Source organism: Leuciscus leuciscus, assembly GCF_965113295.1.
Source record: "Leuciscus leuciscus genome assembly, chromosome: 20".
Taxonomy (NCBI): domain Eukaryota; kingdom Metazoa; phylum Chordata; class Actinopteri; order Cypriniformes; family Leuciscidae; genus Leuciscus; species Leuciscus leuciscus.
The window spans coordinates 22,682,575-22,708,757 of record NC_138744.1 but is presented as its reverse complement, the minus strand read 5'-3'; the positions used below and the strand labels follow the sequence as shown (position 1 = coordinate 22,708,757).

Sequence of the window (26,183 nt, the reverse complement as noted above, 5' to 3'; positions counted from 1 at the left end):
TTCGAGTTTGAGGCTGTTGGTTTAATAGAGTCCCATTTAATAGGCATTCCAGTTCCAGTTGCAGTCCGGGATTTATTAGATTTATTGTATTTATTTATACTGAAAAAGTCTGGGAAATATGGAAACTTGAAATAATAGAAACTGCTCAGTGAACAGAAATGAGTCTTGAAGTTGTGCTGGTATTTAATGTTCATTTTAAACCATGGAAACGTCTGTGTGGTATTACACAAGTTTCAAATTTCAAATAAGTGGATTAAACATCAATATCAGCCCCTTAAGTGGGCGGACGGGGCTCTGATAGGCTGCTGCTCACGTCAATCATCTTCACACACAATGCTGATTGGCTGCCTCGCTGCATCAGTACCCGCGGAAGTTTGTACAGAGAGAATCAGCGTACTGTCAGTTATATTTTAAAAATACTCGTCCGTTTTTCAGCACAGACTCTGTAGTTCCGCGTGTAGCCTCCTGAACGACGACGAAAAACAAAGAGAAAATGAAATTTAAAAGGACAAATTCTGCGTCTAGGAAAACAAAGCTCGCATGAAGCGCTAGCACCTGACAGCTAATAGTATTGTGTAGCTCGTTGTTAATTCAGTTAAATTTTTTATCGGTCGTCAACTTTATAAACAGCAGAAAGGAGTAAAAAAAAAAAGGAAAGAAAAAAGATTTGAGGTGCACTTTAGCGGCTGTTCTGCTCTTATTATTTAGTTAGTGTCAGAAGTGTTTTATATTGACAATTGTGATTTGTTTTGATTAGCATGCTAAGCTAGTTGCAGCGCGAGCTGGGGTTCATCATTCTGGATTTACTTCAAATCAGCATAATCTTTCATACATCATTCGTGTAGTGTCTTTTACTGTCATCTTCACACGACGAGGGCTGTAACACAACAGGTAAGTTAAAGTGAACCTTGGCTTGTAGGCATTATAACTTAGCAGACACTAGCAGAAGGCTGTGAAGGCATGTAGATCACTTGACACTCCTCACCTGTGCGTGTGATTCGGGTTAGTATAGCATGGTAGGAAGAACCCTTTCACCCCAAAATATATATATATATATATATATAAAAAAAGTAAAATTAATTATGTTTTTGACTTTGTCACTGTCAATACTAAAGAAGTACTATAATAAATTATTTTAATTTGAAATCAGATTAAGCCATCACCACAACAAATACTACTATGATCTCCCAATACTTCATAACAATTAATAAAACATGAATACATTAATGAAGTAATGTTACAATGCAGTCTTATTAATGTCCCTTAGAATTAGCTTCATTTTCCTTATAATAATATATAATGAATATCTATAATTATAATTGTTTGCTTATGTTTTAATATAATTTTATTATTACATTTTATATATATATATATGTGTGTGTGTGTATAATTTGATATTTATGTGTATATTTTTATAGCTGTTATTGTTTTACGATAAACGAAAACCTAAGTTAGTGTTATATAACATTAGTTACAATGAATGTTTTGTAACTTATGTCTGTTATTTTTCTTTTTTTAATTTAGCGGTTCATCATGCTGGGAGAGTGTGGCATGAAAGAATGGGAGAGACGAGCACTCAGGAAGAACTCTGTCACCTTGCTGCAGGACTTGGTGGTGGATGACTTTCTGATCCAGTGTCTGCAACAAGATGGAATCCTCACAGAAAACATGGCAGAGAGCATAATGGTAAGTGTAAAGCTTAATTTTAGATCCACATGAAATCATTGCAAATATGTTGTAAACAGAGAATGTTGTTGCAACTGAAATTCAAAATGCTGTAATCAACACTTTGAGCGATTTTAAGATGTCGTTTGTCTCGTGTACAAACGAATTGTGTCGCTTAGAAAATCGAATGCGAATTACAGATTACAAAGCGCTCACAAAAACCATGTGTTTTGTATCATCATAATTTTCGTTGGTTAAAGCTGCAGTCTGTAACTTTTTGGGGTTAAAAATGATCCCAAATACCTTTTTTGAGCAAATATAACCAGCCAGTGTTCAAAACTCTCTGCTTGCCTTAGCTCGATTCAAGACGGTAAGCTTGTAATAATGTTTTTAATTCCAGTGGTACTGGTGGGTTTCCGCAGGAAATTCGGGGTTGTCTTTGCGTCATTACGTCACATCTGTTGTAAAGAAGGTGTCTCGGCTAGTAGGCTATATTGCGTGTGAGGATGTTGGAGGTGGAGATTTATAGCCTTTTCTCATAGCACTTGATATAATTAAACTTATCAATTTGATGGCGGATACAGAAAGGTTCAAACTGGAGATTCACCCGTTGTAAAATGCAAAAGACTTCGGACTTCGGAGTGGCTACAGAAAAAAAGAGACTGCAGCTGGGCCCATGCGAAAACAAGGATAAACATCAGAAAGGCATTAAATGTAGTCACGCAATGCTGATGTTGTTAACATTAACAATTTGAGAACAAAGTATAATTTGCACGGTTTGACATGATATAAGCGATCGTTAAATTTAATCAGCGAGATTTACTGTAATTCTTTTTTTTTTCTTAGTTGGTCAGAACAAAAGTGGATGTTACTTGTTCAGACGACATTTTCTGGTGAAAATTCTTATGTTGGTCATACTTCCAAAAAGTTGAATTTGTGATTGCGAATGACAGGATCCACACCGGCGCGGTGACTGACAGCCGCACATTCTCCTCAAAACATTGGATTCATCCTCTCTGTGCTATGCCGACACACAACCCACGTAAAGGTGATAATTCTGCGAATAACTGCAATTGCATATTTCAAACAGAGATGGCGACAGAGGAAAAACTACGGACTGCAGCTTTAAATAGGGCTCTTTAAAATCAGTTTTATTTTTTCCCAAATTCTATTTAATTTTTTCCCAAATTCCGTTTATTTTTTACTTTTTTCGTTTAAATTTTTGGGAATTATGTTTTTTTTTACCCTTTACTGTTATTTTAGTCGTAAAAAGAGTGCTTGTAAGTGCATTTAGAGCGCATTTAAAAGCATGTGCTTTTAAATGTTAATGATTAAAATGTGCACAAATAAAATAAGAATGACCTAAAATTTATTTAGGTAACAAACATCACTGTGATGCAACATAACACTGCACTATAAGTACTTCAAGTAACAACAAAATATTAATGGTTATGAGCTTTAAAGGAGCTGTATGTAAGAAATGTATTTCAATTAATCATAAAATGGCCCTGATATGTCACTAGACATTAAGAAATCATGTTCATTTCAAATACTTATATCACTGACAACAGTAGTCCGGCCAGGATATTGTCATTTAAAAAGTGAAGTTGCAGCCCTCAACTGATGTTGATGTTGTCATCTTGTGTTTTGGCCTGAAGCTCCACCCTCCACCTATCTACCAATCACGAAGTCAGTAGTGTTTAGGCATCGGGGTTGCCAGCTCTGCTCTAGTTACCACAGCTACGTAGCAGCCTATACGTTCCTGCTGGATCCTGCAGCCTATCTGGCAACCTCGAGTCAGGGGGGAGGGGATACACCGCTCTACAGTAATTTGAAAGTGATTGCAGTACCAGTTTTGGCCACAATCTTACATACGGCGCCTTTAAATATTAGTTTATACAAGTTTAAATAAAAGTGATCCATTAGCTTTTTCTTTCAAGTAAAAAAAGGACCAAAAAAACCCAACTCAATTTCAGAGTTATACATAAAGTACTAATAAGAATCATCTTTTCCATACAGTACATTAAAGTGCATCAAAAACAAGGCAAAATACAGCAAGTACTCCCTGAGTTATGAAATTAAAGTTGACTTTGTCATCATGTAACAGCCAAGTTGAATGGCCTTGCTAGCGCTATCATTGTACTTCTCCTTGTTCTTCACATGGCTTTTGGAGAACAGGTGGTCAGTGCATGTATTTTTGCGCTTCCAGTCAACGGAAAACAAGAGTTCACCTGACACATAAAAGTCACGTGGGAACTGCTCGGCTCGAGTTTCTTAACTTTTCCGCCGACGAAAGCAGAGCCGTGGAGAGCCGCTTCGCCATGCTTTCATTGTTTTGAAGGGGGAGCTGAAATTACGGGAGGGGTTGTGTCACCCAGATTTTCTTCCCCCGGTCTGCATTTTCCCCAGACATACGTTCTTCTCCCACACAAAAACAGAATTTCATTCCAAATATGTAAAATTCTGCAAAATTCCGCGTTAATTTGCCAATTCCTCGATTCCGTCCGCGATTCCGTGATCGCGGAAATTATTGGGCCCTAGTTAAATGAAGTTGTGCCACCTACACGCCTTTTAGGTGAAGTGTACATTAACCCTTTTGATAAAATAATCGCTATTATAATTTTGAGCAAAATAATCGTGATTATCAGTTTAACCATTATCCTGCAGTCCTAATGTATACAGTAAACTACAGAGAGCACGCTGGCATATTTTAAAATACTATATGCTGCATTAGTAGAGAAGAGCCGTTATTAGTCGACAAGGCTGAGAGGGCGTTAACATTAGTACCTCAAGTGATTAGAACAATGTGACACAAATTCACACAAATCTGAAACAAATGTTTAAATGTCATTATAATTACGGTCTATATGCATTAGTTTATATACAGCTGGCACGTTTATGCATTTGTTAGCCAGCTAAGTTGCAAAATGTGTGATGTGTTCATGCAGCCGAGAGATACGTAACAAATCAGGAACGCATCTTATTTCAGTAAAAAAAAAAAAAATCTTCACTGTAATATATATATTTTTTTTTTACTAGCTAATCATAATGCGCTTTAAAAGAGAGTACATATACAATTTAATACATGAATACACACAATTTCAACGGGGTTGAGTTCTACGGGGAATAGAGGGTGCTAAGCATTCTCAAACGAAAGCAAGAGCACCCTCTGTTGATTCTGTAATCATATCATATTAGTTAAACAGATTTGGCAAACGGTCCGGTGCATATTTGTGTTTGTGCTCTGGAGAGCGTTAAAGGTTTCTATTTAGAAAGTGTTTTGTAGCATTGAGCAGTATAGCCAATCGAATACATGCTTGTTGATCTTTTCAAAAGGGTTGGGAATCGCAAATCGATTCCAATTCTGGAATCAAATACTTGTTATAAAATAAAATTTTCGATTCCGCTTATCGATTCCTGTCTGCACATTTTAATGTGATTTTAAACCATTCAAGCAAAAGAAGATGCGAAAACTTATTTGAGTTCTCTTTTGTGAACAGAGAAATACACACAAAATTCTGTAAAAATATCCTTGTAAACACAGTAGGTTATGTCTTAAGTGAACATAAACAGTTGAGAAAGAAAACGCAAGTGTGAGTTTTTTTGTGTGTGCATTAGGTCTTAAAGTGACAGCAGCCTAAAATAAACCTGTAAATCTGTCAAAAAAGAAAATCACTCACTGATCTTGACTGAATAGCTTTTGTAACTTAAGTACAGATTAATCTATATTTTACACTGACCGAATTGCCTCGATACCATTGAGTATAAAAAATCTATTTGTACCAGACCCATCCCTAGAGATGAGTGACAACTTTTTAGTGATTACAAAGGTACCGCTCTTTCCACACTTAAAATAAATATTATTATTATTTATTTATTTTGCATTAGATTCAGCACTTATGTTTTGATTCAGTATCAGTAAAAAAAAGAAAAAAAAGCTATTGGTTAATTAATCAGGTACTGCCCAACTTGGTTATCGGTATTGGCATAATCTGACCTCCAGTGTCAAGCCTCATAAATAATGCTTTGATTACTTTTAACCTTGGCATGATTTGAATCTTTCAGGCTAAATCGACGTCCCAGGGCAAGAGTCGCCATCTGTTGATTCTTTTGCCCAAACGTGGCCCTCTAGCATTTAGCAGCTTCTGTGCAGCTCTTACTGCGACAGAGCAACAGCACCTCTGCAGACTGCTTATGGACTTCACTGAGAAAGACGTGAGTTGGTGCCTCCACTTCAGGATCACACCCAGTTCGACTGACTTGACAGGTTTCTATAAGAACATAATGGTTGCCGTGTTCAATATTCCATGTGTTGATATAGTCACAGTTATCGTTTAATGATGTGGGTGTCGTCTCTCATCGTCTTGTCTTAGGGAAAAAAAGGTCGTCAACGAACATTTTTCGTCATAGTTTTCGTTAACGAAATTAACACTGTTCCAAATGCTGTAACTTTTGATTACTTTATGCAATCACCACAAAATTTGAGATCACTGTAGCGCCTGAGCTCAAGCGATCCAAATCCTTCCTCTTTACTACGTTACAGAACGAAATAAACATTAACAAACATTAATACAGTCCAATTTACCGAAATCCGTATCATGTCTCTCATGTAATCGCTCAATCAGTGTTGTCAAAAAAGATGTAAATAAAACAGCTTGTAAACAATGTCACATAACTCAGAAAAGGCATTCATTGACAATTAACTTGATAGTCAGCAAGAGTGCACTCGCCACCAAGTGGACAGGGGTGAGAATTACAGTTACAAGGTACAAAACATCACACTCATTGTTATCTAGATTTTTCCGTCACTGCTAAAAAAAAAATCTGTCAATGAAATTTAAGGCCGATGGATGATAGGCAAACGTATGTACTTTCTGCCCGACATACTGTAATTACCACAAGGACTCACCGTTAACCATCTGTCCCTCACGGACTGCGTGACTTCGCCACAAGGTTTTTTTTCTTCTAACTGACTAATACAATTTTTGGTCGACTAAGCTTCTTCTAGTCGACTAACGATTAGTCGACTATTAGGGGAAGCCCTAGTGATCAAGTAGTTAGGGACGGGGAAAGTCTTTCTTAGTGATGACAGCACATCTGATAAGAAACAGGAAGGCAAGGATAACAGAAGTGCTGTATTCAGAGAAAGAAACTTTGTGCATTATTATTCCAAATTTTTGTCCTCTAAAGCTGCTATTTACTTGATGATCTGCACTTAATGACAAGAGATTAAAGCATATTTGTTCTGTTTATATTGGCAGTTTTAATAAATAAACTATGCATAATAAAATAAACTATTTAAAAAATTTTCTTATACAAAATACAAAATCTTCCCAGACAATAAGTGACAGGAAGAGTTGTGGTAGAAATCTTATGACCATGAGACGTATAGAAATCGAGCCACCCACAGAGGTCAGAGCTGGGTCAGTAGAATAAAAGGGAGAGAGAGTAGGACTAAAACTGTGCAGCAACGTCCATATTGTGCACCAGTTTTACCACACCCAAACTGCAGTGATTCTTTCACAAAAACCAAACAGACAAGTACAAACTCTCCTTTCACCTGGAATAGTGAGTAATACACTGACTTGAACTTTCTGTTGTATGTATTCACACATAAAGCCTGTAGCTAATGTTGAAGAGTGATTTTGTGTGTGTGTGTGTGTGTGTGTGTGTGTGATTTAATCTTTACAGAAAAGCTTTTCAGAGCCCCCACTATCTCTCCCAACTCAGGAATGTGTGATACCTGCAAAAAGAGCCAGGACTTATGGTGAGCACTTTAGTGTGCTTTTATTTGTGTTTGTGCACTATATAAAACTATGCTAATGTCATGGCAGAATTTATGTAATGCGCACACAATCACTGATAAGCAGAGTTCACAAACAGTGAATGTGACAGTGTTGCTGTTATGTCAGTGTTATTTTAGTTATATTTCTATGCTATTATAGTATTTAATGATAGTTTGAATTAACTTTAATTTTGTATTTTCAGTTTTCATTTTAAAGCTACACTATGTAACCTTTGGCCCTCTAGCGGTTAAAAGATAAAACTGCATGAGTTGTGGGAGAGCATTGTTTTTGTTGTGCTTTGCTCCCCCACATGGATGAATGCAGATCAAAGCATCGCAGTACACATGGATACAGGACATCTTATCAGAGAGTATGGCCAAATAAATTAAATACTTTTTTTTATACAACCGGTGATTCCATGGAGATTTGCTGTTTTTAATGATACATGGTCAAATTGTCATTCGTTATGATGACAAACTTTTAGCTTCACACTACCGACAGCCATAGCTACATTTCTTTATGTACATTTATGATGTGACACGCACAGGCAAATGTTTTTATGCAGTGTTTGTCAAAATCTGTCCAGACAGTTCTAAAATATAAATCATTACTATAGTGTATTTGGGTAAAGTAAAGACTAAAGGTTTGGAAGATGGATTTTTTAAACTCTATCATTAAATAACATTTTGTTGTTTATATATAAAAAAGTTGCCTAGTGTAGCTTTAATTTTAGTTTAAGTTTGTCATTTTGTTATGTGCTTTTAATTTTTATAATTTCTGTAGAGTTTTATTTTAATTTTATAAAATAATTAAAGTAGTTTACTAGCAAAAAAAATTAGTTTGAAGTTCTATTTGAAGTCCATCTAATATTTATATTACAGAAAATTACAGAAAATGATTTATGGTTTTAGTTAACAATAACTATTTAATAATACATTTTAGTGCTCTTGGCACCCCTCAGCCAATCAAATTAGAGTACCAGAAACTAACTTATGTAAGACATTTTTTTGTATGTTTTAGAGTCCATGGAGATGCGTTTAGATGCTGACTGTCCCGTGACCACAGCGGTACTTCCCTGCACACCGGAATTTTACCAGTCCCACAGGTCACAGGTATTAGGACACAAACTCTCTTCCTTTCAGTGCACACTCAAGGGGGTCGCACACCGGACGCGCAGCTCGGCGGCGCGCCACGCAGCGCCACGTCTTTTAAATTCGAACACACTATTCTCTATGAGAGTACACACACCGGCGGCGCCTTTCGGCGTCTGTCCGCGGCGGCTCAGGACCGTGTTCAAAATCCTGCCGCGCCACAGAGCGCTATTTACATAGTTTTATATTAAATTTACATTTATGTGTCTCAAATCGTAGTTAATGTATATACGGACTTAACCATGTGCTGCAATATACATTTAGTTTTATATTTATTTACAGAAATCCGAAAATTGCTGATGTTATCGGATTTTCAGGTGACAGTTGTCCTAGATGTGGCGCGACGCGGCGCTGAGCTGCGCGTCCGGTGTGCGGCCGCCTTCACACACAAATACCCACTTTATTTGCATATACAGTACATTTACGCTATTTTAGCTCAGTGTGATCCTCTATGCAAATGTCTTTCCTTTTAGGCTTACCCAATGCGCTCCTGCCCGCGAGGATTGGCCCTGGTGCTGAGTAATGTGAGGTTTGACTCAGCAAACACTGATTTGGACATCCGGAGGGGTGGAGAGGTGGATGAGGAGACGCTGAGGAGACTTTTCACAGAGATGGATTTCACAGTCAGCCTGCGCAAAGACCTAACAGCAGAGGTGAGTTAGACACGCTGCTGAGTCAGACTGCCCTGCAAAGCAAAGTGATTTATTAATAAAAAAAAATTGGATTCGGGTGTGTTTTCCAGGCAATGCGCCAGTGCCTAGAACAGTTTGCCCAGCGGCAGGATCATGCAGAGTATGACTGCGCTGTTGTGTGTTTACTGTCTCATGGTGTTGAGGGATCTATTTATGGGACAGACGGACAGCTAGTGGAGGTGCACCTGATTTTAATACCTAATTTTTAGTTATACATACAGTTGTACATTTATAAAATGAAGTAAATTTACTTCCTTGCAAAAGATTCCTTTAGAAATCAGAGTTTTAAACCACAGACAGAGATTTAACTCTTCAATGTTTCTGTCTTTCAGTTGGACTGGGTGTTTGAGGTTTTTGATAACGCCCGCTGCCCTCTGCTCCAGAATAAGCCAAAGATGTTCTTCATTCAGGCTTGCAGAGGAGGTGAGAGTGATCAATTATTAAACCAGATATTTTTTATGAAATCTGAGAGCTGTCACTCTCCTTCATAGGCTGCAAGGTAATTGCATCTGCCGGCCCAGAAAGTTAGTAAAGACATCATTAATATAGTCCAAGTGACTACAGTGGTTCAACCTTAAGTTTATCAAGCGACAAGAATACTTTTTTGTGCGCAAAGAAACGACTTTATTCAACTATTCATTTTCTTCAGTGTGAGCCTCTGACATGAGTTCATGAGAGCACCACGACGCATGCGCAAGAACTGAGAAAATGACGCAATTACGTCCTGACATATTAAGCGCTACACTGTAGCTGCGTCCCAAATAGCGTACTTGTGTATTCTATGCCATTTTGTAGTGTAAATAATATATAAGTGTATAGTGCGTCATTTGGGACACAGCTTGTCTATTTATAAGCTTCTCTCATCATCTCAGTTCTCGCGCATGCATCGTGGCGCGCTCATGAACTCACGTCAGAGGCCCACACGGAAGAAAATGAATCGTTGAATAAAGGTGTTTTTTTTTTTTTTGTGCACAAAAAGTATTCTCGTTGCTTGATAAACTTAAGGTTGAGCCACTGTAGTCACTTGGACTATTTTAACGATATCTTTACTAACTTTTCTGGGCCGGCAGAATGAAATTACATAGAGCCTATGAAGGAGTGAGACAGCTCTCAGATTTAATAAAAAAATATCTTAATTTGTGTTCCGAAGATGAACGAAAGTCTTACGGGGTTGGAACAACATGAGGGTGAGTAATTACTGACAGAATTTTCATTTTTGGGTGAACTAACCCTTTAAATATACACTACCAGTCAAACATTTGGACAAAATTAAATTAAACTAATTATAAAAATGGTTTTCATTAATTGAAATGAAGCTGAAATAAAATAAAGTAGAAATATTAGATGAAAACCTTACTCTTAAAATAAATAAATAAAATAAGTTGAAGTAATTGAAATTTCTGAAACTAGAACTGACATTTTTTTTATTTAAATATAAATGAAAAGATAGAAAATAATAATAAAAATGACAAACACAGGACACAATTACTTAAACTGAAGTTACAATGAAAATGTAATATACACGAATAAATACTAAAGTATTATATAATAAATAATACTAAAATAACAATGGACTGACTTTTTCAAAAAAAGAAAAGAAAAAGATTTTGATCTAAAGGTTTCAGTGCTTACAAGGATTAATTTTGAATACAGATTTGAACAATGTATGAATATTTTTACAAAACCAAATTTTAAGAATTAAAACCCAAAAAGAAATGGACGAGATGGACGAGTCATGGTTTTGACTGGTTATGTATTTTTGTAATTTTTTTTATGAAATGTGTATTGTGCAATATATAGAAGTATTTCTCAGATATAAGTGCTGACTAGTGATGCTCCGATTGATCGGCCGCCGATCATGATCGGCCGATATTGGCAAAAAATAGCTTGATCGGCATCCCCCAAAAGCGCCGATCAAAAAAGCCGATCACGTGACGTAAATAACTCGCGCAACTTTTCCGCATGCGCGGCAACACAACAGCAGAGCAGAGCTTGCTTAACAGTGGCAAAATGAGTTCTCCTATGACGGCAATTCAATGGCAATTATAAACGAGCGCACAACTGATGCTGGCGCGCGCAGTAAATGACATTCGCGAGAGGATAACAGATCTACGCGCGAGGAAACGGGAACTCGCGAGCTCATTCAAACCCTGCGCGGGCGCATGACATCTCTGCCCTCGCGCGCGCGCATGATCATTCCCCACACTCTCGCGCTTGATCTCCTCTCGCCTGCTGATTTTGCTCGCTCGAACACTTTTATTTTTGGCAGTCGAGGGGCGGGACTTACTGTTTTAATAACCTCAAATGTCATTGTCATTATTTTATTTTTTGGATCTGATGTAGTTAGTTCCTCAACTACATCCATTGTAGTCTGCCTGACCCCTCTTTGTTTTGAAAAATTATACTGTGCCTTATTTGGAAAAGGTGGCCTACAGTAGCCTTATGTTATCTTGTTTTCTAACTACAATTAAATAAATATTGGTGGTTCTTCAAGATTTTCTTGACTCTAGCATATTTCCATTCTGTGATCGGCAGTGATCGGCAATCGGCAGATCATGATTTTGGTGATCGGTAATCGGTGATCGGCCCCAAAAATGCTGATCGGAGCATCACTAGTGCTGACACATTCAATGAATGATACAATACTTGAAAAATGACATAAATCTGCATATTAATCGGTTGTTTCGGATGCTAATATAAGTTTGAGATCTACCATTAGATGCCTCATGCCAAAATTTTATTTGTTTAATCAGCTGAAACATTTGAATAGATTTGGGTCTGTGTTGAGTTTATTGTAACTTGGCCATGAAATCTAAAACTTGAAATCTAAATTCCATAGCAATTCCAATTGGGTCCTCACACCATCGGTGCTCAGGCCCTAAATAGTGATGGAAGCTGGCATGGTGGTAAATTGTTAAGAAGCAAACAAACAAACCTTTCTTTATATTTCAGAGGAGATGGACAACGGGGTGGACCAGTTGGATGGCCAAGAGCGGACTCAATCGCCAGGCTGTGAACAGAGGGATGCTGGGAGAGAGGAGGAGAGAGACAACAAAGTGAGGATGGAGAAAGAAAGGGAGAGTCTGAGAGTCAAACTACCCCAGAGATCTGATATGATCTGTGGCTTCGCCACCCTCAAAGGTTTCAGTGTGTACACATTGTTGTATATTCCCTAACCACACATTAAGTGATTTTATTTTCATTCATCATGTCACATTTAGAGGCTGAGTAGATTGCTGACGTGTTGCGTTTTGTGCGTGTTTTTTGCTTCAGGCACTGCTGCGATGAGAAACACCAAAAAAGGGTCCTGGTTTATTCAGGAGCTGAACACAGCCTTCAGACAGAGAGCCAATAACACACACCTGTCAGACATGCTTGTGCAGGTAAAACTTTTTAGTCCAATGTCTTTTTTGAGTAAACAAATTTTTGACCATTTATGGTTTCCAAACATTTTATGTTTTGTACCTTACAGATGAATATTAAATTCAGCTTATATCCCTTCAAAATCAGATTTTAGAGACAAACTTTCATAAAACCTTATTCACTACATGCAACATCCTGTAAAGCATGACATGAAATAGTCAGAATTTATTTGTATTTTTTTGGGTTTATTGAACCTTATATTTAATTTTGTTGTTGAGTATCGTATTAGATGCATCAGGCTTTTACAGAGGCAGTATTAACATTAAGTGGCATGGCATCTTACGCACATAAGCCATTGGCACATCTGGTTGTCATTGGCATGTTCCAGTGGATAGTGGCATGTGCCACTAAATCTTGTGACGTGCCGATGGAGTGTGTCATGTGCCACTGACATTGTTGGGGAGCATGTCGTCGTTTGTTGTGGCACCTCCAATATAACCTAGTGACACATGCTGGGGCCTGTACCATGAAGGTAGCTGAACAAACTCGGGGTTACAGGATTAGTTTTGAGTTGACAAAACCAAACCGATGCAATCAGGCTTTATTGGTACCATGATGCAGCTCATCAACTTTCTCTGTCAACTCAGGCTTTGATCCTCAAGCTATGATTACTCCACGCGCGCGTGCACATAAAAGAGTGACGTCGACACTGAACAACCAATTGCGAGTAGAGCGAGAGCGATATATTTTCCCGCGGAGGAGCAAGAGATAATCATTCAGAATTACGATGAATTTAAATATGTATTTCAAGCTCGAAACAATACGGTCTCTGCTGCCAAAGCAAGAGAAGACTGTTGGAGAAAGATTGCTGATTGTTAATGTGTAAGTTAAACAAATACGTTCTATATTTATGTAAAATTATGTATGTGTAGCCTATATGTGTAATATAGCCTATAGCCTATTTTTATAATATATAAAAAATGATACATGCACATTTTTTATATATTATAAAAATAGGCTATAGGCTATATTACACATAGGCTACACATACATGTATACATAATTTTACATAAAAATAGAACGTATTTGTACTACTAAGAAAGCTAGGGAATCCTATCATAAGATTAACAGAATAATAATAAAGATTTAAAATAATTCTTAACATGTATTATATTGTATAGTACATTTGTGCAATTTGCTTTAAAAAAAAAAAAAAAGTGTTCATGTGATGTCACCCTATCAATATATCTTACCGGCAATTTTATAAAAGCCCTCTTTTATGGACATGGCCGATAAATGTCCGGGGAACACTATTAATGAAACTATTCATGTACTCCTGCAGAGCGAGGACCACCTTACGAATGGTTCGACAAACCGTGTTTTCCCCTATAGCTTCTGTGCGTCACCCACCGTGCAAGTATGTACCACTTGCAACAACAACAAAAAAAAAAAACGCAACGCAATACCATTTGCGGTACAGTAAGTGCATGAATTCGACGTGTTAAATTCTTTATGTGCGGCTCAAGAAGTTCGCAAAGATAAGACATTCCTTCCGCGGAAAATCTGTATCTTTCATACAAGTAACTATCAGGAAAGGCAAGGGGATTTTGTCTGGCTAAAAACTCTTTCTCTACGAAGTGCTCGTCAAACAATTTGCGCTGAGATGTCACAGGATTTGGAAGAAAAGGTGAAGTCATTGTAACAGACACTGGGAATAAGTTACGTCACCTATATGTTTCTTTGCTCTCAGCTGATTGGTCAAACTTCAGTCTGAGATCTTGAATCCAGAACATAACCTGCCCCGGAGCAGGTTAGCCGTGCAGCGTAAGATACCATGGCAACGAACTCCGATTAAAGCCAAGCTACTTTCATAGTACCTAAAACCCAGGGTTGGCGGAAACTAAACTGAAACATAGCTGACTAGCCACCTAAACCGGCTTCATGGTATAGGCCCCTGCTGTCTGCCGGGGCATTATGTAAATGGTGTAACATACACACTTAACGGCAGAACGACATTTAATAATAATTAAATGGGGGGGGGGAAATATGTAAAAACAAATATTGCATCACAATAAGTGTAATGTGATTGTCAAAACATTTGGTAACTAAATAGAATTTTGACAATGACTGGTAGGATACAGTTTTTATTATTGCTTGACAAAAATGTCAAGTTTTCAATTCCATTCTTGTGATTTGATTCCGATTTTAATTCAATATTGATTACTTTTGATACATGTTTATTGTAAATTTAATTAAAAAAAATTATCTCACCTAATGCTGTAAACAGAGGGCCCAATCTGCTGGTATTATTAAAGGTTAAAAATAACAAATGAAATTAAATATAATGCAGTTTTTGTTATAATAACAATTATTTAATGACATAAGTAAAAATATAATAAATATGTAATATAGTGCTCAGCAAAATCTCCTCTCTAGCTATTTTTTCTATTCAATTAACATGCTATGGTCTTTAAATGGCTTTCCTGAGGTAAATGTAACGTTATGTGACATAATTGTTCTCCTGCTATCATATATTGACCTCTTTCCGTGGTTGAAAAACACTAATTGGTCGATATTATGTATACTTTCAGTAAGTTGTACTGCATCTTTAAATAAAAAAGTAACAGATGATCGGTTCACGTGCACTTGAACTGAGGCGCTCAGCGATCTGTCACGTCACATTTACAAGCGCCAAACGTATTTTTGTCTGAATTTCGTAATAAAATTGACGGAATCTAAGAACTGATAATTAGTTTCATATTAAAAGTACCTCTTTGCTCCGCAATTTTTCTGTGCGTGAGAAAATGGATGTGTGGCGTGAGAGCGTGTGAAAAGTGTCAATTGCGTGAGTCTCACGCTCAATGTGTGAGAGTTGGCAGCCCTGTAAATACATATAAACCTGTTTGCGAGTTCGCTTCTATTTCAGTCTTTTAAGAGACATCAGGGTTTTTCCTGCATTGAACATTTTTTGGCGGCTGCCAAAGCGTATTTTTGTCCCGCCAAAGCCTTATTTGATCGGTGAGTAGCCTAATGTAGATGACTGCTGCGCTCGTGACAGGGTGCATGTTAACTGAAAGAACCGGAAAGAACGAGCAGAGAGAGAGCCCGGTCGCGCGCCCACTCTCTCCACTCTTGCTCTCTCTCCCTCTCTCCCTGGCTCATATTAATCAAAATCTAAAAGGTCAGAAGACCGAAGTTTCACGTGGCGCTGGGTGTGAATTGTGCCAAAATACATTGCCTTTTCTTCTCTGAAAAGCATTCCGCACATTCAGCTAACATAAACCACACTTTCAATAAACCAAAAAAAACGATCCAGTGATGAAATGTTTTCTGTGTTTGACACAATTTTTTTTTTTTTTTATCTTGTGCGATGTCCTAACTGCTGGGATAATCATACAACGCGTACACGTCCGCTAATGACACATCCATAGACTGTAAAAAAATACACATCGCATAATTCGCGAACTAATGACTCCTTTGAACCGATTCACTTTAATGAATTGTTAAAACAACTGATCTGTCCAACACTGAACTCACGAGACGTCTGAATCGGTGTGTAACAAATCGGTAACACTTTACAATATGGTTCCATTTATTAAACTCTAGTCAACTACATCAATTAACATTAACTAATAATAGACTGCAATTCTACAGCATTAATTAATCTTTCTTAATGTTAATTTCACCATTTACTAAAGCCTACATTATTGAATTCAAAAGTTGTATTTGTTAACATTAGTTGATGCACTGTGAAGTAACATGAACAAACTATTCATGTATGTAAACAACGTAGTATTTTCAGGTTATTTATTATAATGTGTAGAAACATTACCAAAAAAAATTATTTAGTTTAGACTGGTGAAACCAGAAAAAAAAAGTGCAAAGCAAGTTATTGATATCTAGCAGCAAATTTTTTATCTGACAGCTAATTGTATTCAATTGTACAGTATGTGGTAGAAAATTAGACTATTAGTTAAAATAAACTTTTTAATGTTACTTTTTTATTCTACTTTTTGATATTGATATGATTATAGACCCTCTCTCTCTCTGTCTCTCTCTCTCTCTCTGTCTCTCTCTGTCAATTCAATTCAATTCAAATTAGCTTTATTGGCATGACTTGTACAGTATTACCAAAGCATTGGCCATTACATAGGCAATGAACAAATAATCAATACAATTAATCCGTAAACAAATGCATGAATACATTTATGAAAAAATACATATATAAAAAGAAGAAAAGAAATCAGTATCAATGTAAAAAAAATAAAAAATTACTAAAATATCAAACAATCAAAATAATAATTATTAGAAAATTTTTACAATTATTTATCCATCTGAGGTTCCACTGGTTGTCCTCATTTCATGGCATGAGGAGACATATTTTGCAGCAATTATTTCACATGTGGGCATTTCTCCCAGTACATATGGGAGTTTCTGTGTGTCTGATATGGATTTGAATTCAGGGTATATTTGAGAAATGTTTGCAAAGTGTTTTTGTCTCTCTCTGTCTCTGTGTTGATTTTTGAGTCCAGTGTTGAAGTTAATTTATACCAATCTGTTATTTTATATAATTGTAAACTAGTTTGAGAGAAAATGCCACAAACCATTATAAAGTGACACCTACCATTCTGAAATGCATTATAAAAACTGGCACCAACCATTCAGAAGTGTGCTGGACTTTGACACTGACCCTTCACAATGCAGGGTAATGTAGGTCTGTAGATACTATATTAAAGGAACACGGCGACTTTTTGGGACTTTAGCTTATTCACCGTATCCCCCAGAATTAGATAAGTCCATACATACCCTTTTCATCTCCGTGCGTGCCGCACCCAACGCTAGCCTAGCTTAGCACAAAGACTGGAGGTAAATGGCTCCAGCTAGCATACTGCTCCCAATAAGTGACACAATAACGCCAAGTTTTCTGATCCGCAGAAGTAGCAGTGTTTTGCCTTCTGAGAATATAGTTCCCAGTATGTATACTGTTAGAAGATGGCTGTGTCTCATGTGACCTTGTTATTTGTACAGGCTGTGACTATACAAATCACAACATGTTAATAGGAAAATGTTGGCATTATTTTATCACTTATTGGGAGCAGTAAGCTGGAGCCGTTTACCTCCAGTCTTTGTGCTAAGCTGGGCTAGCGGTGGGTGCGTCAGACAGAGTTATGAAAAGGGTATGTATGGACTTATCTAACTCTTGGGGATACAGTGAATAAGCTAAAGTCCCAAAAAGTCGGCGTGTTCCTTTAAACTGTCTATTATAATGTGGCAAGTCAAATACTTTAACAAAACATTCAGGCATCTCCAGAAGGAATGCATGTTCACACAAAATATTTTTTTTATTTCTTATTCCATAATTCCATAAAATTAATTGTTCAATATTAAAGCCATAGATGAGAACCACTTACCACATATTAAATTATAGGCCTATCTGTATATTTTTATATTTGTGTACAGCACAGTGCTTGTGACAAAGAAACACAGACAACAGAGAGTATAATGTGGATAAAAGACAAGGCTGTCTATGAAGGAAATGTATCTACTTAGTGGAATATTAAACAAAATATAGTAACGCCTATATAGCTGTGGTGCGTGAGCTAATAACGGCTGCTCATATAAATAATAGCTGCCTCAGACGGGTTCGCAAATACTGAATTATATTCCCTTACACATCTTGTGCTTGAACGGGTGAATTCACACAAAATTATGTATAAACACCCGTCTTGGCGAGTGTCCATAGCAGGTTATATCTCAAGTGAACGTAGAAGACAGTTGAGAAATAAAACGCATGTGTAACAGTATATTCATATTGGATCCGTGCATTCAGCCTTAAAGGGACAGCAGCCTAAACCTGCTGCTGTGTTTCAAAGTTAATCAAATCAGAATCAGAATCAGAATCAGAAAGAGCTTTATTGCCAAGTGTGCTTGCACCCACAAGGAATTTTTCTTGGTACTGAAGCTTCCAGTGCACATATACAAATACAAATACAACAAGAAACATAGTAATACAAATTCTAAGAATAAAATATATAAAAAAATTAAATAAAATAAAATAGTATAAAAAGTAAAAAAAAAAGGGGTCACAGTTGGGTTTAGTCTGAATAAACATTTACAGATTATGAACATATTTACAGTATTTTGAGAAGTATGAATAATATAAATATAAATATCACCTGAGTTAGAGAATATTACACTAGACAGTGGGAGTCTAGTGCATGTTACAGATTATGAACATATTTACAGTATTTTGAGTAGTATGAATAATATAAATATAAATATCACCTGAGTTAAGAGAATATTGCACTAGACAGTGGGAGTATTGCACTTACAGGCATATGCCTTGGGGGGCATGTTAAGTGTTCAGAAGGGAAATGGCCTGTGGAAAGAAACTGTTCCTGTGCCTGGATGTTCTTGTGGCCAGTGATCTGTGTCGCCGTCCTGACGGTAACAGTTCAAACAGGGGGTGTCCAGGGTGAGTGGAGTCTGTGATGATTTTACCTGCTCTCTTCCTCACTCTGGAAGAGTACAGGTCCTGGAGGGTTGGCAGGGGGGCACCAATAATCCTCTCTGCTGTCCGGACTGTCCGTTGTAGTCTCCTGATGTCCGATTTGGTAGCTGAACCAAACCAGACAGTGATGGAAGTGCTTAAAACAGACTCAATGACGGCTGAGTAGAACTGGATCAGCAGCTCCTGTGGCAGATTGAACTTCTTCAGCTGGCGAAGGAAGTACAGTCTCTGCTGGGCCTTTTTCACAATGGAGTCAATGTGATTTGCCCACTTCAGGTCCTGAGAGATGGTAGAGCCCAGGAACCTGAATGACTCCACTGCTTCCACAGTGCTGTTCATGATGGTGAGAGGGGGAGTGCTGGGGATTTTCTCCTGAAATCCACAATCATCTCCACTGTTTTGAGCGTGTTCAGCTCAAGGTTGTTATAGCTGCACCAGACAGCCAGCTGTTCAACCCCCAGTCTGTAAGCAGACTCGTCACCATTTTGGATGAGACCGATGACGGTGGTGTCGTCTGCAAATTTCAGGAGCTTGACAGAGGGGTCTTTAGAAGTGCAGTCATTAGTGTACAGGGAGAAGAGCAGTGGGGAGAGAACGCACCCTTGGGGGGCGCCAGTGCTGATGGTGAGGGTCCTGGATGTGAGCTTCCCCAGTCTCACTCGCTGCTGCCGGTCTGTCAGGAAGCTGGAGATCCACTGACAGATTGAGGATGGCATGGAGAGCTGAGTCAGTTTGGCTGTGAGAAGATCAGGGATGATGGTATTGAAGGCCGAACTGAAGTCCACAAATAAGATCCGTGCATAAGTCCCAGGTCTGTCAAGATGTTGCAGGATATAGTGCAGTCCCATGTTGACTGCATCATCCACAGACCTGTTTGCTCTGTAAGCAAACTGAAAGGGATCCAGAAGGGGTCCAGTGATGTCCTTCAGATAGGCCAACACCAGTCTTTCAAACGACTTCATGACCACAGACGTGAGAGCGACAGGTCTGTAGTCATTAAGTCCAGTGATTTTAGGTTTTTTGGGAACCGGAATGATAGTGGAGCGTTTGAAGCAGCAGGGAACTTCACACTGCTCCAATGATCTGTTGAAGATCTGCGTGAAGACTGGGGCCAGTTGGTCAGCGCAGGCTTTTAGACAAGCAGATGAGATGCCGTCTGGGCCTGAAGCTTTCCTAGTCTTCTGTTTTTTGAAGACTCGGCTCACGTCCTCCACACAGACCTTAAGCTCAGGTTGGATGGCAGAAGGGGGGAGGAGAGGGGTTGCAGGAGGTGATGGTGGATGTGTGAAGTGCACATCAGAGCGGGTGTGAGGTGTGAGTCTGGGCTTCTCAAACCTGCAATAGAATGCATTGAGAGTGTCAGCCAGTTGTTGATTCTCCACAGATCGGGGGGATGGTGATTTGTAGTTGGTGATGTTCCTCAGGCCTCTCCAGACTGATGCCGGGTCGTTGGCTGAAAACTGGTTTTTCAGCTTTTCAGAGTAGCTTCTTTTAGCAACTCTGATCTCCTTTGTCAGTCTGTTTCTGGCCTGGTTATACAAGATTTTATCCCCACTTCTGTAAGCATCCTCTTTGGCATGACGAAGCTGTTTGAGTTTCCCAGTAAACCATGGTTTATCATTAGTGAATGATAAGAATGTCCTGGTAGGAATGCATGTATCCTCACAGAAACTGATATATGATGTTACAGTATCTGTGAGCTCATCCAGATCGGTGGCTGCAGCTTCAAAAACAGTCCAATCAGTGCAATCGAAGCAGGCCTGTAGATCCTGCTCTGCTTCGTTGGTCCATCTTTTTACAGTCCTTATTACAGGTTTAGCTGATTTCAGTTTCTGCCTGTAGGTCGGTATAAGATGAACCAAACAGTGATCAGAGAGCCCCAAAGCTGCCCGTGGGACGGAGTGATACGCATTCTTTATCGTGGTGTAACAGTGGTCCAATATATTACTGTCTCTGGTAGGACATGTAACATGCTGTCTGTATTTTGGCAGTTCACGGGAGAGATTTGCTTTGTTAAAATCCCCAAGAATGATTAAAAGAGAGTCTGGGTACCTTTGTTCCATTTCAGCTATATGTTCAGCCAGCTGTTGTATCGCCGCGCTCACACACGCGTCTGGAGGAATGTAAACATTCGCGAGAATGAATGAGGAAAACTCCCGCGGCGAGTAGAAAGGTTTACAGTTTATGAAATGTGCCTCTAAATTAGGAGAGCACATCTTCTTCAGTGTTGTTACATCTGAACACCAACTTTCGTTAATGTAGAAACACAATCCACCACCTCTCGTTTTCCCCGTTAGTTCCGCGATGCGATCCGCTCGGAACAGCTGAAAGCCCGGCAGATGTAGTGCGTTGTCCGGTATGGCTTCACTCAGCCAGGTTTCAGTGAAGCACAGAGCAGCGGAGTTTAAAAAATCCTTGTTAGTGCGGGTGAGGAGAAGAAGTTCGTCCATTTTGTTAGGAAGAGATCGGAGATTCGCAAGATGAATACTGGGGAGTGCAGTACGGAGGCCGCGCTCGCGGAGTTTAGCCAGCGCGCTTCCCGCGTTTGCGTCTGACCGCGCGTTTGAACAACACCGCTGCCCCTCCGACGAGAATGTCCAGTAAAACGTCTGAGTAATCAAAATCTGTAAAAAAGTTGTCTGGTGTGTGTTTCCTAATGTCCAGTAGTTCGTCTTTGGTGAAACTGATAGGAAAAGAATGACTAAACGCAGAACAAACCAACAAAAACAACACAATAACTGGAGAGCTCCACACCGAGGCAGCCATCCGCGGCGCCATCTTGGATAAATGGCGCCGCCGCAGTTTGATAAATCAAACTGCTCTTGACTGAATACATTTACATTTATGCATTTGGCAGACACTTTTATCCAAAGCGACTTACATTGCATTATCCTATACATTTATACATAGGTATGTGCAATCCCCTGGGATCGAACCCACAACCTTGGGTTGTTAACGCAATGCTCTTACCACTGAGCTACAGGAAAGCTTAAGAATAAGCAGTCAATGACTTTTGTAACTTTATAAAGATCCATCTATATTTAATTTATACAGTAATGAATATCCAGTGTTATTTCACATTTGATTACTTTATTCAAATTTCTGTACCTGAAAACTACTGTTAGATCTGCCTGAAACCCCCAAAACAGTATTTCATTTACAGCCTTTCTTTGTTCTATTGTTTTATTTGTACTCTTTGTAATTTGACCATTTGTTCTTATTTTACTACTGACTGCGTACTTGTCTTTAATAATGTTTTAAGTTTACTGTAGTATAAAAATTGGAATGGAGAATTGTGATATTTCACTGGTGTCTAAACATTTGAACCACTGACCCAATCCTCAGCACTGAGCCATGCTGGAGCAGCTCTAAATATGTGCTGTGCTATTAAATGAAATATAAAACATGATTGAGCAAAGAATGAACAGTAAAAAGTAACACAAGCTCATACAATACATTTTAGCATGCTTAATTAAGCATGAACATAACAAGGAAATATGTATTTGCTAAACAAACTAATATGATTGCAAAAGCAAAGAATATGATTCATATTCTTTTGGTTTCTCTACCCTATATATATATATATATATACAAGTATCGTTTTCGGAAAAAGTGGTATCTTTGCATTTCCCTATAATATGTCTAGCTAATATTATATTTAAATACTTATTTTTATGATCAAAGCTCTGTAGTTTTTATAGTGGGTGCAAAACATATAATGCAATGCAATACAATTGTAATTTAAATATGTACAAATATACCTTCCTCAAAAGCTGATGTATCATATTCGATACTCACATTTTAATAGAATTTTTGTAAAAATGCAATGCATGGATAATTTAATAATCCTCAGTTGCTTCACACCAATAAGTGGTCATCTTGAAATATTACTAACAATATAAATATTAATCTTATTTTTACTTAAAGATTTACAATAAGATTTCATAGCAAGAAGACATGTATACCACAGCCTTTAAGTGGACTTTTTTGGAATTATGCTAAAAGGGCTTTTACTTACTAAAAAGTATTTTGTTCACTCTGTTCTCTATAGGTGAACGGTCGAATTAAAAGCAGAGAGGGATATGCACCCGGTTCAGCCCATCATCGGTGTAAAGAGATGTCCGAGTTCACCAGCTCCCTCTGTAAAGACCTCTACCTCTTCCCCAAGTACTACCCCAACAACTAGACACATGCACAAAGCACACGCAGAACACACTGCCCTTAGCACTGATTTTGATGCAGTAGAGAGAGCTCAGCACACGTGTGTGTTCATCCATCACCTGCTGTCAGCTCAATATACAAACACAGTCATGTAAATCTACATCTTCCATGCGTCATCTATTTCACATTCCTCAGCGCAATGCATTTGTACATTATTTAGCATGGATTTGCTAAGATCAGCTTTTAGAGTTTTTTTTTTTTTTTTATCATAAGAACTTTGTCTTCTTGTGTGCACTTAAAAATATTAAGCATTCATTCTCCATATATTCTTTCTTTTCTTTGCCTTGCTCTTTTTTTTTTCTTTATAAATAAATGAATTTAGTTAGGCAAGAGTAAAGATGACATTTACGAGTATATGTGAAAAAATATCCATTTGTGTTCATGATAGATAAACTTTAGGGTTAAAAATAAGCCAGGAATATAATTCCAATATTTTTTTTATTCCACAGCTGTATACATCTATTTTTCTTTTCTTTTTTTTAAAACAAAGGCAACTGATTTTTTATCCGTTTTTTTAACTCGTATTTATTTTTTTTCTATTCATTTTTTCTTTGTACAGTTTTTCCCCCCTCAGTAGTTCTTGTTCTGATTCTTTTGTAATTGTGAAGCCTTTTTAAAGCCAAACCATGAACTTTTTCAGTGGTACATTCAGAGCAGCTTGATGATACACCCTCCACATGTCACACACATACAGTTGCATGCATAAACATGCATTCTAACATTGTGCCAGTACCATACTTTACTCCTCCTCACATTTCACTCATAGGATTTTAGCAGAGCAGATCTGCTCTTATCTTAGGTTTTCCTTAATGCAACTTTACATGCATTGTATCAACATCAGTTAGTTATGCTGAATGCACCATGGCAGCTTTTTATTTTTTTGTATATTTTTATTTTTTGACCTTTAATAGGGCTTCTTTACTCACTGACACTATTTCACTTTTTGTTTGCCATATAATAGTCAAATTGTCAAACCATTAATATGATGCATGTCAATACACTTTATCATTCTACAGATATTTCTGTAATTCCAAAACTTCCAGATTGAAGTTGCATTCCAAATGGTGTTTCTGCTCGTTTTGCTAAGGGCGCTTCATGCGGGGTATTGCCAAAATGAAATGTGTATATATTCTCATATCGTTTTGTGTCATTATGCCTGTCTATATGCCACAGTTTTTGCATATGCCCCTCACTCTTGCACATTCCTTTTTGCTTTAAATATTCTGTGTGCCAATGAATGCACATTATGAAGATTGTAAGTATGCAAAAAGACTGAAAAAACCTGCAGATGGCAGTAGAGCGCTTTTACACTTCATCAGCAGACCTTGTCATACAGAGGTTCCAGTGTTTAGAGAGACAGTCTTCCTGTTCTGCACATACAACATGATTCCTCCTGGGAAAGCAGATTGTAAATGAAGTGTGCCGTTTTCCCTCTGTGTATGCGTCTTCCTTACCTAATAGGCGTGACCTTTAGGTTTAAGGTCATGACCTTTGACCTTTTGACACTGCCATGGCATCCCTCAAGCCCTCTTCTACATTTCACACTCGCCACCTTTAGCATGAGTTATCACTCAACATGTTATTTTATTTTACTGTGTTTTATTTTATATTACTGTTTCAGCAGCCAAAATGTTTGATGTAGATTTACACTGTTCATGCTAATATTGCTTTCAATCAACTGTTGCTTTTTTTTTTTTTTTTATCTTGATATTTTAACTAAGCTTCTTTGAACTGGGAGAATTATATGGGCAAATTTTACATTTTAAACAAATATCAAAATTCTAAATTTAAAAATGAGGGACTGGTGCAGATACATAATTTATAAAAGATAACTTTCATAATGGAACTGGTGCCATGATTGAAAAAAAAAAAAAAAAAAATCAAGTATTTAAACAAATTACTGGTTATTTTATGAAATACTAGAAGTCATTTTTATTTTTTAATGAAAAACAAATGAAAATAGAAAATGTCTATATTTAGTAATAGTATAGCAAAATTTGTTTATTGCTGCAGACATTCTGAGACGACGCCAGCACATGCATGTTCTCCAAAACTGGTTTAAAATGAAAAGAAAGTTGGGTTCATTTTAAACTGCTAACTGTATTTATAGATAATCCATGTTTTTCTCTGGCTTTGTTCACCTCGTTTTGAATGTGTGTTCAAAATTGTAACAGCATTGTGACACTGAGCCCTACAGGTTCTTGTTGTGGTAACATGTTTAAAAAAGTCCCCCTATAAAAGTGTTAAAACCTACATGGTACATAGTTACATCCAGTTTAGCCTGACTGTGCCAGATGAGTGCCTAGGAAACTTGATATTAATGGTTTATTCACTGCCTTTATGTGTACTAACCAGCTATGAAGGGTGCTTAAATCAACTATAGGGAAACTTTGTATTTTTGTAATGCAAAAACTGCCATACAATAAAAAAAAATACTGTTCCAAAGACCCTTGATTTGTGTTTCGTTCTATTGTCATTTGCAGCGTTGGGGAAAGTTACTTTTAAAAGTAATGCATTACAATATTGTGTTACTCCCTAAAAAAGTAACTACTGTAGTCAACATTTGAAGTGTATCAAAACCTTTAATCTAAGTTATACATGAATTTTAAACAATACCCGTTCTTGTCTTAGGACAACTTTGATGAACTTTTTTGATCCACTTCAGATGTTGACTACTGTAATTGTGTAACTTATTAGTTCAGCTGAGCTGTCAGTCAATAAATGCGAAAACAAAGTAACTCAGATATTTTGTTGTAAATTTAAAAGTAATGTTACTTTACTCATTACTTGAAAA

General features: G+C 37.6%; 1 protein-coding gene and 1 long non-coding RNA gene across 4 annotated transcripts; one reads left to right on the top strand and one right to left on the bottom strand.

Moving 5' to 3' along the window:
* The first annotated feature begins 341 nt into the window (after nucleotides 1-341).
* casp2 (caspase 2, apoptosis-related cysteine peptidase) lies at nucleotides 342-25,836 on the top strand. 3 transcript variants are annotated; one of them, XM_082150418.1, is made up of 12 exons: nucleotides 342-672; nucleotides 758-891; nucleotides 1,525-1,686; nucleotides 5,731-5,880; nucleotides 7,357-7,432; nucleotides 8,472-8,563; nucleotides 9,076-9,255; nucleotides 9,345-9,473; nucleotides 9,627-9,717; nucleotides 12,247-12,441; nucleotides 12,568-12,677; nucleotides 23,220-25,836. In XM_082150418.1, the coding sequence occupies exons 3-12, from the start codon at nucleotides 1,534-1,536 to the stop codon at nucleotides 23,352-23,354; spliced, it is 1,311 nt and encodes a 436-aa protein (XP_082006544.1). In that variant the 5' UTR covers nucleotides 342-672; nucleotides 758-891; nucleotides 1,525-1,533; the 3' UTR covers nucleotides 23,355-25,836. The 3 variants fall into 3 exon arrangements, with proteins under 3 accessions (XP_082006544.1, XP_082006545.1, XP_082006543.1); XM_082150419.1 differs by having other exon boundaries at nucleotides 342-891; nucleotides 12,247-12,435; XM_082150417.1 differs by having other exon boundaries at nucleotides 342-891.
* LOC309484292 lies at nucleotides 13,873-14,613 on the bottom strand. The gene is made up of 2 exons (XR_014200827.1): nucleotides 14,099-14,613; nucleotides 13,873-13,993 (listed from the first exon to the last, which is right to left on the bottom strand). It is a non-coding gene; the product is annotated as an uncharacterized lncRNA (long non-coding RNA).
* Nucleotides 25,837-26,183: the final 347 nt, after the last annotated feature.